A 12,868-nucleotide genomic window follows, 5' to 3' on the forward strand; every position below is an offset into this window, starting at 1 on the left:
GAAGTACTCAGGCATACCATTGTTGTTTTTGATGGTATGTTAGGTAACGGAAGAAGAGCAGTTTCGTGATACTCCGTGTGCTTAGGAAGGACTTGTTGTTGCGGATAATTTGGTGAGCCCACACATTCGTTCGTGGGACACCCCGTTGATTTACTTATTTGTTACATTAGTTGTCCGGCCGCGTCCCGATGAGTCGACTATTAATCCTTTATCTTAGAAGCTCCCTAGTATACATTTGTGGGTAGTTATTGAGTTATTGATTAACTCTTGGGCACGTTGTTATGTTTGACAAGCATAGATAACTAAAGACTTCCGCCGATTTAATTCTTATATGCGTGATTCGTTTACCTTTATTTTATTTTATAAACTGAGGCGAATGTTGAACCCGGCGGGTTCAAGTATTATTATGGTGTTGCTTAACAAGTGAAGAAGTTGTGAAGGAAGGTAAGTTTAATCTTGTTTTTATGAGTTATGGAAGGTTTATGTGTGTTGTTGTATGTTAATATGGATGAAATTCATGGAAATTTTGTATTTGAAGTTGAGGTGTGAGTGGGTATGGTAGTTGGCATGTGTGTGTTATGTTAAAAGTGATGACTTAATGAATTTAGCATGTTTTTGTGTTGTTGTAATGAGCGTTGAAATGAATGAAAATCATGAAGTATATATATGAGGTGTTGGCCGAATATGTAGCTCTTATTTGTATGTCAAGAAATGAATTAGTTTTCTTGGAATTTTGGTTGTTGTTGTTATGTGGATTCTATGTTGGAAATGAGAGTTTAATGATTGAAGTTGGTATTGTAAGTGTTGCGGGCTGATTTGGAAGATTTGGTGCATTTAGTGTAATTTTTATATTTATGGAAATGACATGGTTGTTAATGTGGAATGTTGAGTAAATTTATGATTTGAAATCGAGGAATAAGTGTTAGGTTGTTTCTCGGGTTTGGGGACAATTTCGGGTATTGGAGCATTTGTTGGATTGTTGGAAATATTGTATGAATTGTTTAAGAGTTCTTGAATATTGTTTGAATGGTTTTGGATTGGTAATTGAGTATGTGTTAGTTTGATTACATGTTGGTTTGTATGTATGTAGTTGTAGTGAGCATAATTGAAATGTTGTTGGAATGTGTGGAGAAGAATTTTTAATGTTCGAATGCGTTTCGAATTGATTGTGGATATTGTTGGAATGATTGTTGGTGTTGTTGTGTTGTTGAATTTGGCCGAGTTGAATTCTCGGGGTTGGTCTGTTTCGGGTGTTGCTGCCCAAATTTCTATAGAATTATGTGTTAGTTTGGAAATGAGCTTCTAAATGCTTGGTTGACGTTGGTATTTATTGATGTTATGTAGATCTTGGAGGATTCGAGATATAGGTTTGATTTGGATTAGCATTGTGTGCGAGCGTATGTAAAGCTTAACTCTTCTTTCTTTTGGCATGTCTTAGTTGTACATAGGCTACGATACGAGCCTCGAGGAAATTCTATTCTCACAATCCGAGCATGTCTATGATTCGCGTTTGTCTCTCGGTATTCGTACGTTGATGTGAGAAAATATTGGCTTTGATGTTTTTGGAATAATTGATTTTTCTTAAAATTGCATAAAAGTTGGTTTTCAAAAGAGTTTTATTCTTAAACGATGTTGAAACTACGAACTAGTAACTTTCCTCACGGCAAAGTTCGGATTGCCTCGATATCATCGTGGGAGGTTGTATGGCGTGTGATGAGTATGTTTTCCATAGGCGGGTCTCGCTCGGGTTGACACTCGTCCGTGGGTCCCGCGACCTTCCTTTGTACATTTCTGATGACGTTTGAAAGAGTTTGGTATGACGATTTTTCCCGATTCCCAAGTATGGTCATTTTACTTACCTTTTGAACCTATGATAATGATTTTATGCATATGGTTACTCACGACTCTGCTCGTACGTTTTGTTGGTACATCTTTCGCCGGATCCCGGGCCGGTTATGTTGTCGTGCGCGCTATGATATATTCCGGTGTTATGCTGTGTTATGGTTCACCGAGCTCCTCGCTAGAGGGCCGGGTTCCACTTATATTGGCGTTATGCTGTGTTTGGCGTTATGCTGTGTTATGATGTGTGACGGGGATATGGAGATTTGAAAACTTCTGGTGTTATGCTGTGTTATGGCGCCATCGACGGGGGCGACCATATTTCCCGTGCCCTATGCATGATTTGTATTTTGAAAATAAACATTTGGCATTTTGGAAATGTACTTACTTTCGGTATACATTTCGAGTGTGACTCGGATTTGTTTCTTTTGTATTTTACTCGCTTTGCATACTCGGTACATATTAAAGTCTTGACCCCGCTTTCTTCGGGGGTCGCGTTTCATGCCCGCGGTACCGACACCCGGTTTGGTGATCCGCCGGTTTAGGACACCTATCTGCCGTGTTGGGTGCTCCTTTTATCCCGGAGCCTACATCTTGGTATATACTCGTTCGTTGCATATGTGTGTGTGTGTTCAGGGGTACGGCGGGGCCCTGTCCCGTCATATGATTCTGTTAGTCCGCGAGGGTACGTAGACGTATATGTGGGTTATGTGCCTACTCCGTACGTGTGTGTGTTCGTATGTTATATGTTTTGGGCGATCCTATTTCGCGTGTCCCCCGTCGGCTTGCATGTATATATTTTGGACCGTTGTGCCATTGATAGCCTCGCGGCCACATGTATGTGTATGGTTGTGTTTGAGACGGCGTTTGATATTCATATGTGCATAAGCCAGCTGTGTGTGATTCGGGTTTGATGAATGCGTTTGGGTGCCCAACTCGGGCACTAGTCACGGCCTACGGGGTTGGGTCGTGACAATATAATTAATAAAAGAAAAATCAAATGAAAAAAAGAAAGGAAAAGTGGCACTAACGTGGCGCTAATGTGGCGGAGAGTGTGCAACTGGGCATCAAATTTTTTTATGTGCCACATCAGCCGAAAAAGAGTACAAAAATACAAAAAAAATATGTCCAGAGGGGTAATAGGTCGCCCGCAAAGGTTGAGTACGTCATAATTAATCCGAGTATACATTGGGGGGGGTTATTTGTGTATTTTCTCAGTCAATTACTTGGGAAAAAGAGAGTCGGGGAATGTTGGGTTTGGGGGATGCAAAATAACATTGTTTTGCACGGAATTCCCTTCAAAGGTGTTGATCTTTAATTTTTGTCCTTCACTTAAAAAAAGGCCAAAAATACCCTTAGGCTTTGAGTTCGAACCCGCGCTCAGTAAAAGAAAAAAAATTACAAGGCAAGGCTTCGCGAAAATTCTGCGAACTTGCCCCAGGCAAAAGTTTGTCTTTCTTATTATTTTTTTTTTAACTTTGCTGGAATTCTACAAAAATTAGATCTTAAGACCTAACAGACCTAATTTTGCTAAGAAATTCTGCCTCGTGAAATTATTATTTTTCAATTGAGCCCGAGTTTGAACCTAGAACGTCAGGATATTTTAAGCGAAGGGCAAAAATTAAAGACCAACAATTTGAGGGGCAAAAATTAAAGACCACCCCTGAATAAGGATAAGCGCGCAAATTGGGCCCGATAACATAAATTGTTTTCATTTTTTTTGCGCGGATTGCCCTTCTTCTGGGATGGTCTTTAATTTTTGCCCTTCGCCTAATATTTTTTGGGTTCGAACCCCAGCTCAATAAAAAAAGAAGGAATTTCGCAAGGTAGAGGTTTGGATTCGCAAGACAGAATTTTTCCTTCGAAACACTGACTCAAGGCAAAATTCTGTCTTGCAATTTTTTTTGTAATTGTTTACTGAGCAGGGGTCGAACCCGAAACCAAGGGGTTCTAACGAAGAGCAAAATTAAAGACCACCAATTTAATGAGCAAAAATTACAGACTTCCCCAAAATAAGGGCAATCCAGCGAATTGCCCGATTATTTTTTGGAATTTCACTTGGTGTAGCTTCTTATAAGAGGTAATTATTGATAATAATTACTTTTTAATTTATTTATATTTAGTAGTTACAGTGATTTTGTAAATTACCATTCATAACTACACCAAAATACACAACCAACAATATTTCTTTTCTTACATATTTCCCCTAGCTTCTTCTCCTTGTATTTGAGTGTATTTTGCCATATGTATTTGACTCATATTTGTATCTATATGTATTTGGCCTGAGTGTATTTCGCCATATGTATTTGGCACAGTGTCTCAAATACATCCAAATACAAGACAAGAAGCTCAAATACAAATGGGATGCATGACAAATGAGCCAAATACATATGACATACATTCAAATAAAGTTCAGACATCAGATACATGTGACATCAAATACATATGAGATACAATATGAGCCAAATACGACGAAAATACACTCAAAATACAATGAGAGGAAGCTAGGAAAAAAATACTTAAGAAAAGTAATGTTGTTGGCTGGGTACGAACCTGGGCGGGCAAGGGGAGAGTCTCGCCCAAATACACGCGAATTCACAAAATACACGCGAAATACACAGCTTAGTTTTGCTTAAAAGTAAGCTACAAATTATAATTTGAAAAATAATAGCTACTAATGGTAAGATCCTCATAAAAAATAATTATATCTGTAAGTTTGCCTTGTTTTTCCCAAACGCCCAATAAAGAACATAAAGCCTCAAATTATCTGCATGCCAAAATTTGTACATCTAATTTTTACCACTGGAGTAGTTCAACAATCTCTTTTTGTGAAAACAGTGAAATAATTCCTTTGAAGAATTTGTTTATGGAAAATGTTTTATTTAGATCATTAATTAGTTTCAATATAACGTAGCAAGTCGGAATGGTCATATTGCTTTGTATAAGTAACATAACAAGAAAATAATTTTATTACACTTTTAAACGATGATGATGAATGTAACTTCATGAATGCGCAGTTTTTCTCTCTTTTCAAATTAAATAAATCAGCCAACGATGAAGTATGGGTGGTCCCAAATAGAGTCAAATGGGAAAAGTCCAAGTAATGAAGTTTAAATGTCAGAGAACAGAAGGTAAAGAGTCAATAAAGGACTGAGAGCCTGTTTGGCTTAGCTTAAAAAAATAAGTTGGGCCATCCAATTTATTTTTTTGGCTTATTCTAAACACTTTTTAGCTTATAAGCTGGTTTGTCAAAACCCTAAAATATCAAAAAACAGGTTATAAGCTGGCTTGACCACTTATAAGTCAATCCAAACGAGCTCTGACTCAGAAACTGGCATGAGAAAGATCAAGCACTTTACACAGTAATTTACATTTATATATTTCCAACTCTCTCCGCCCCATTTTAAGTATCTTAGTTTAATTTAACATAAAGTTTAAGAAATAAAGAAAGTCTTTTGAATCTTGTGGTCTTAATTTAAAAATGTGTGTAGTCCTTTAAATCTTGTGGTCTTAAACTTGCCATGTAGAATATTGGGATTGAAAAACTTACTAAAAATAGAAAGATACACTCTTTTTGGGATAGACTAAAAAGGAAAGTAAGACACTTAAATTGGGACGGGGTGAATAATTTGTTTGAAGGTTGACCAGTTTGGGGAGTTAAACAACTTTTTATTTGACTTAATTTTAAACATAGATTTTTCGAGTATTTTATAATAAAATTTACATATTTAAAAACTACATAAAAAGTATTATAAGTCTGCATAATTAATAATTCACAATTTATGAAACGTGTTGGAGAAAATTATAGTTAAAAAAAGAGTTTGACTTCCCAAACTGGTCAAACCTTCGTACGAGTATTTCTATCAAACTGGTCAACCTTCGGACGACTATTTTGTATCATTCTTTGATTTGGTCCACATGAAATTAAGAGGAAAAGAAGAAGAAAAAAGTTTAGAGATGGGAGGAAAGATCAAAGAAATTAAGAGGAAAAGAAAAAAGAAAAAAGAAGTTTAGAGATGGAAGAAAAGATCAAAGATATTGAAGTAGAAAGTTCCTTAGCTCCTACATTCCTCCATTCATAGCAACCCGTTGGAAGGATCAAAATATTATTCAAAGTTCACGTAGAATAAGTTGCTAACTAAACTTCAAGTCATGACTTTTAATTTCTTTCAATCACCAGTCTCTCTATCTCTAGCTCCCTTATTGTCCCACTAGTTTATATAATCGACTTCAATTAATTTGGGATATTACATGTTTCTAGTTTGACGAGTACTAACAACTTATATCAGGTTCAATTAAGAATATTGAAGTGAAGAAAAAGGAAAATGGAAGCAAATCAGAAACCCAAATCAGTAGGAGCTCTACTTACTCCTACAATCATGCAAACTCCAATGCCAGATTCTACGGTTCTCCTTGAAGAACTCTTGTTAGTTTCTAATCTCTATCACTTTGTTTTCTAATTCTCGTTTCTGCATAAATTTTATCAAAGCAATTTGAAGATCATTTCATTAATTATAATAATTATACAGGTGGAGGGCATTAGATTTTGCAACTCTCAGACAAAGCTCTGTCTCTTTTTTTGACATAGGAAAGACAGAGTCAGTAGTTTCGCGTTGGACAAGGGCTAAAATCCGGGCTTCCAAGGTACATTTAGATCTCTCTATAATAGTCATGTATACACTCATGCAGTCATGCTCTATGATAACATTTCACTATAACGATCAAGTTTTTTCTTTTAGACCCGATTTTCATGTTATATATGTTATATTATATGTTTTCTATAACAACGTTTCACTATACTAAGGAAAAATTATTCGGAAAAGTGTCGTTATGGATGACTGGATTCTTCGACATGTTACAATGGAAAAAAGATTTTAAATCATTGTTAAGGATCCAGGGTTTAAAATGAGCGGGTAATTTACCCCTAAAATAGATCGAATTGATATGTGCATTGGGTCATGACATGCTCAAATGTTTATTTGAGTCAAAATTAACGAGTCAATTAAATAAAATAGTAAGTACTAGATTATAACCCAATTCGCTCAACTCAAATTCATTTATAATTTAATTGTTTGTTCTTTTTATAATTTATTGTTGTAGGTTGGAAAGGGCTTGTCAAAGGATGGGAAAGGCCAAACACTAAATTACAGGCACTGGTTAGAAGCTGTAAGTGTAAAAATGACTTACTTATATAGCACCAAATTTAGCCAAAGATCTGTGACGGACTTCATATTTAATTCGTCGCAATTATTTTTCAAAGTTTCTAATTTTTTAAACAATTTTGTGACGGACTATTCATAGAGAAATCCGCTGACTCCTAGGGCTCGTTTGGTATAATGGATAAACAAAAATAGTCCTGGGATAAAATTTAGTGCCGCCTTATCCCATGTTTGGTTGGAACAAAAACTCGGGATAACTAATCCCAGGATTAGTTATCCCGGGATAAGTTGTTTCCAACCAAACGAGCCCTTACCGTCTTACGTCAATTTTTAGTACCACAATTTGTAACGATTTCTTTTTAGAGATTTTTACACTCTATACCAATTAGGTTAAAATAATTATCCGGTTTAGTCACTATTTTTTTTTTACCCGCTGTAGCGGCTGTCGGAGAGGTCTTCTCCTTCATCCTCTCCACTATCTCACCGAATCTCCATCGGAGAGGTCTTCTCCTTCATCCTCTCCGCTATATCACCGGATCTCCATCGGTCGTCTCCTTCATCCTCTCCCTCGTACCACCGGAGAGGTCTTCTCCTTCATCCTATCCCTTGTACCACTAGATTTACACCGGATCTCCGTTATTATACAATTTTATAGAATGTAGAAGTGTGTTTATAACACCTCTTAGGTATATACACCTCTGTATAAGTTTGTATAATATTGTATACCTGCGTAAAAGTGTGTATAAACACCTCTTATACTTTATCATACACTTTTATACAAGGTTGCTACATTGTCTACAATAGGTGTATAAATCTGTATAATGTTGTATACGGTGAAAAAGTGGCTATGCGAATGTAATTTTACTTGTATGTAATTTCTTATGTTGGATTATACATTATTGAAATTTCCCCTTCTTTTTATCCGTAGTTAATTTCTCGCAATGTTTATTATTATGATTATTGTTTTCCTGAGTTAATTAATTCTACTAGTAAAGTAGTAGTTTTCTTGACAGCATTTTTTCATGCAAATTCAGATAGATCCACGCCACCGGTATGGCGTGAACCTAAATCGTTATTATGAAGTGTGGTGCAACAGCGAAAGCTCACAACCATTTTTCTACTGGTATATTTAGAGACTATACAATACAATAAAAAAAAAAAAATTGTTGATATTCTTGCAGCAAGCTCAATCATACTATAGTCACTAGCTACTTATATTTTTTCTTCGTGCAATATAAAAATTACAGGCTAGATTTTGGTGACGGAAAAGAAGCAATTGCCCAGAAATGTTCGAGGAGTGATCTACAATCCCAATGCATTAAGTATCTCGGACCAGTAAGCAATTTTTTGCCAAACAGTCTCATCATAAAACTAAAAAATTCAGCTCTCTCTCGCGCGCTCTCTCTCTCGATATAATTATATAGGGAAAAGGGTTCAAAACACATTCTTTCTACTTGGTAAATTATATAACACACTCTAACTTTTTGGTCCTATTTTTTTTTCTAAACTACTTTAAAGGAATTATTAGCTCCTGGGAGGTGGCAAAAAGATTGTATGTCACTCTCTCAAAGAGAGTGAGAGAAGAAATGAAAATGTTTAAAGTTTATTTTATAAGCAGTTTTTAGAAATATCTATTTTTCATTTTCCTTTTCATATGTTTCTCTTCATCCCTTTTGTTGGGTTTCTCAACCACCATTAACAAATGAAGCATTGATGCTCTTCAACAAGTTTGTTTTCAAGGAACTCAACCTATGAGTTTTTAACAGATTAATCGCCATTGGATAATCGAAAATTCGTCGAGCACCGCCATCTCTCTCTTCAACTCCGGCTACCCCTTTGTTCTTTGATTTCATCTCCTCTTTGACCCTCAAAACCCAAAAGATAAAATCAAATAAAATTCGGATCAATCGGGATGATAGCCGGAAATGTGAATTTCATTTTTCAGATGATTTGGGTTTTCTACTGAATTGAATTTCTCAACCGGATTTCTGCTAATTTAGTCTAAAAGGGAGTTTTTGAGATGTTTTTGTAGGATTTTAATGTGAGATCCTCTACGTCATAAAGGTCTAAATTGAGAGGTTGGGTGTTAATGGTGGAAGAAGGTATAGAAAGAGTAGAGAAATAAAGAAGAAGTAGGGAAAATTCTGAAGAAAAAAATTTAAGTGTAAATACAGAGTCAGGCGCGTGTATTTCACCCCTGGACATAAATTTGGTTTCAACTTTTTAAGGAGGTAATAATTCCACCTTAAAATAGTCCGGGGGGGTCATAGGACCCCCGCAAAGTTGAAGTGTGTTATAGCAATTTCCGTCAAAGTTGAAGTGTGTTTTGAACCCTTTTCCCAATTATATATAATACTGATACTGGTAAACAGTTTTCAGCCATCAATATAGCTTAATTTGCAGTATTAATTAGATTGGGCAAATTTGTTTGGGTCAAATTAATAAATGGATCATGATCCGCGCAAAATTTTCTTGGATAAAAATGAGTTGGATCAAATAACGGATCATAATCCAACTCATCAACTATGACATAACCTCTTCTAAGTTTTTTCTTTTGAAAAAGAAAAGTGAAAGCTAATATGTTTTTCTTAAATTATTAGCTTTAGCTCTTTCAAAAATTTATAAAATTCTCAATTTATTTTCGTTTGGGTTTGAATTGCATTTTGACATGCCCGGTTACACTACTTGGGCATGTTTTAGTCCAATAGTTTGATCATTGATGAGTCATTTCGAGCTCAACCTTTATGTTAATTAAGTTAATAACGGGTCATAATCCAACCCGTTTAAACTTGGGCAAGTTACTAAAAAACGGGTTGATTTTAGTACCTATTGTTGCCAATTAATGTTTATCATAAATGTTTACGACAATCACATTATAAATTACTTAATTGCATAAATATTTTTTTCACTACTAAAAAATCACTATTTTCCCACTGAAAAATCTTCAATGGCTATTTTCCACTGAATGTCAGTGGGAAAAACATAAATAGTAGAGTTTTCACACCGAAAATTTATAAAGTTTCTCAGCGGTTCAATGGGAACCTGTTTCCCATCATGCATTTTCCCACAGAAGATTGTTCAATGGGAATGAGATGGAAAAATCATGTTTTATAGCACAAATTTCCTACTAAATGTCAGTGGGAAAAACCTATTTTTCTATTAGTGCTTACAGCACGTCAATAATTAAACTCTAAAACTAAACATAACTTGATTCGGCACGTACATTTACGAGTACCAAAATGTAATTTGTGCCTTTAATTTGTGCAGAAAGAGAGGGAAGCATATGAAGTAACTCTAAAGAATGGAAAATTTATGTACACCAAAACTGGTGTTTATGTGGACACAGTTGAGGGTACTAAATGGATGTTTGTGCTTAGCACCTCAAGGACCTTATATGTTGGAGAGAAGCAAAGACACCATTTTCACCACTCCAGTTTTCTAGCTGGAGGTGCTTCTCTTTCGTCTGGAAGATTGGTTGTGTCCAAGGGAGAGCTCGAGGTATGTACATTGCATATAAGAATTTAACTTATATACACATACGATGTAAAATACTTTTCACTATATAATTGTGTATTTTTATCGACAGTAACAAGTTATAAGTTGCCCTTGTTTTTGTTTGGATAAGTATGGTCATGTCTTGGTCGGCTTGCATGTACCGAGTAACTCTGTCAATCAAGACACTAAGATTTAATTTGGACCGATGAAAAGAAATCACTTAGTATTTTTATTTAAAAGAAAATCAAATGGAAAAAGATTTGTTGACGAGTGGAATTTCTTACATAAGCAAAGTCTTTCAGCTATATGATACTTTTTTCCAATATAGAAAGCAAATAGAGGAAAGGGCATGATCAGAAGAATTATGTGAAATAAGTGAATTAAGCTGAGGTATTCTCGATTGATTGAGACAAAACGACTCCTAAATACAATTTGACTTCGTCAAGCATGTACGAGTAGTTAAAAAGTATCTATTGAAATTTGAATCAGAGATCTCATGATTCTCACAGATAGTTACCCTCTTTCACAGACTACCGATCTATGTTTGTTATAGAAATTACTTGTAATTGATTTTCAAGTCACCTGATAATACATTATTTTATACACTCAGTGTACATATAGTAGTTAAACTTGTTGCGTGTAAGCAATAGGTATGCTTTAGAGCTTTGGCATTTTTCTTTCTTGAAATTGCAGTAATATAGACAAATAAATTCCTATATAAAGAGAATGGAAATTCCTATATGGTGACGGATTATATTTTCTTTTCTTTGGGTTCTTGCAACATATCATTTAGTCGTTTATTAGTCCTCCTCATGTATGTGTGTTGACAGGCTATATGGGCATACAGTGGTCATTATAGGCCAACAGAAGTGCATTTTGAGGAGTTAATAACCTTTCTTGAGGAGCACCATGTTGACCTCACCAATGTTAAGGTCAATTATAGAGTCATTTATGCTTTATTTAAATTAGTTAATCTGCTAAATATGGATTAACGTGAGGATTAACTAACTGTATTTTTCTTCTTTCTTAAACCAGAAATACTCAATAGATGATGACACACTCCCCAAGCCAAAAATTTCAAGCCTTACAAATGAATCAAAAGATGATGGCACCAAAAATTCCACTGATGAAGTCATTCCAAATGCTGCCTAGCTCAAGGATTACAGAAAATCCTTTTGATTGGTGCAATAAAACTCTTATCTAAGATTAATTTTGGAAGTTCAGTAGTTCACTAATATTGTTTGACTCCAATAAGAAGTAGCTGCAAAGAGAAAATGCAAACAGCTTCATGTAAACAAAATAACGGGAAACTATGACCAAAGAATTCTTTATCAACCACCGTCTACTTCACAAATCATTATGGAAATCTTTTACAACAAAAATCAAATACGACATTAGTGCACCACGTTAATTTAGTACTTTCAGCTGTTCAAGAGAGAAATATATTTTGTTTCCAACACATCTATTTGTTTTCTTATCCAAACGTATATGTTTTGTCATTAAATTCATAGGCTTAAACAGTTTACCCCTATCTGGAGATGTCCATGAAATTTGTATTCAAGATACAAATTAAAATCCAGTTCATTTCAATCTTTGTTTGGTTACATGAAATTTGAAATCTTAAAATTTTGAAATACTGTAATAAATGTCACCAGCAAAAGACCAGATGTAGAAGGGGGGGGGGGGGGGGGGAAGGTCAGCTGATTCAGAAAATGCATTGCCCTTTTGACAATATTTTAAGTAAAATAATAATTAATGGGAAATATCAAGGGACATTCTGTGATTTTCTTCCATTACTTTGTACTTTCGATAACCGGTGGAGGGTGGTGGTCGAAGAGGAGGCAAAATTAATATGCACATAGTGTAGGCTAAAATTAAATCATACGCATAGAGTAAAGATTAAATCTGGCTCACCTTGGTTTAATTAGGACATATGGCATATAATTTTTTTGGACAAAAAATGCTAGTTAAAGATAAAAATACATAAAATAAACTTCAGTAGCTTCGATGGGCAATTTGAGTCACTTTAATAACGATAGAGATAAATTTGAATTGAGTCACTTTAATAATGATAGAGATAAATTCGAGATTAATTTTATGAGCCACTTTAATAATGATAGAGATAAATTCAACATTAATTTTTAGATGATATTAAAAAATTTCATTTCACATAGTTCAAGAACAATGTTGACTCTTTTTCGTATATAAATGTGGAGAAAATATAACTTTGCCGGCGAACCAAACAATACAAGAGAAACAACTACTATTTGCAGTGATGGTTGGAAGTTGGAGTGACCGAAGTATACATATACACAATTTCGGGATCGGCATTTAAGCTATACCCGTAGTATGTAAAAAACTAGTTAATTAATCCG

General features: G+C 35.0%; 1 protein-coding gene across 2 annotated transcripts; it reads left to right on the forward strand.

Moving 5' to 3' along the window:
• The first annotated feature begins 5,751 nt into the window (after window positions 1-5,751).
• On the forward strand, window positions 5,752-11,828 carry LOC132058061 (IQ domain-containing protein IQM6-like). Of its 2 annotated transcripts, XM_059450626.1 has the most exons (8): window positions 5,752-6,265; window positions 6,369-6,483; window positions 6,940-7,005; window positions 8,033-8,121; window positions 8,246-8,333; window positions 10,266-10,496; window positions 11,324-11,425; window positions 11,529-11,828. In XM_059450626.1, the coding sequence occupies exons 1-8, from the start codon at window positions 6,165-6,167 to the stop codon at window positions 11,643-11,645; spliced, it is 909 nt and encodes a 302-aa protein (XP_059306609.1). In that variant the 5' UTR covers window positions 5,752-6,164; the 3' UTR covers window positions 11,646-11,828. The 2 variants fall into 2 exon arrangements, with proteins under 2 accessions (XP_059306609.1, XP_059306610.1); XM_059450627.1 differs by lacking the exon at window positions 6,940-7,005.
• Window positions 11,829-12,868: the final 1,040 nt, after the last annotated feature.

Source organism: Lycium ferocissimum, chromosome 5 (genome assembly GCF_029784015.1).
Source record: "Lycium ferocissimum isolate CSIRO_LF1 chromosome 5, AGI_CSIRO_Lferr_CH_V1, whole genome shotgun sequence".
Classification (NCBI taxonomy): Eukaryota; Viridiplantae; Streptophyta; class Magnoliopsida; order Solanales; family Solanaceae; genus Lycium; species Lycium ferocissimum.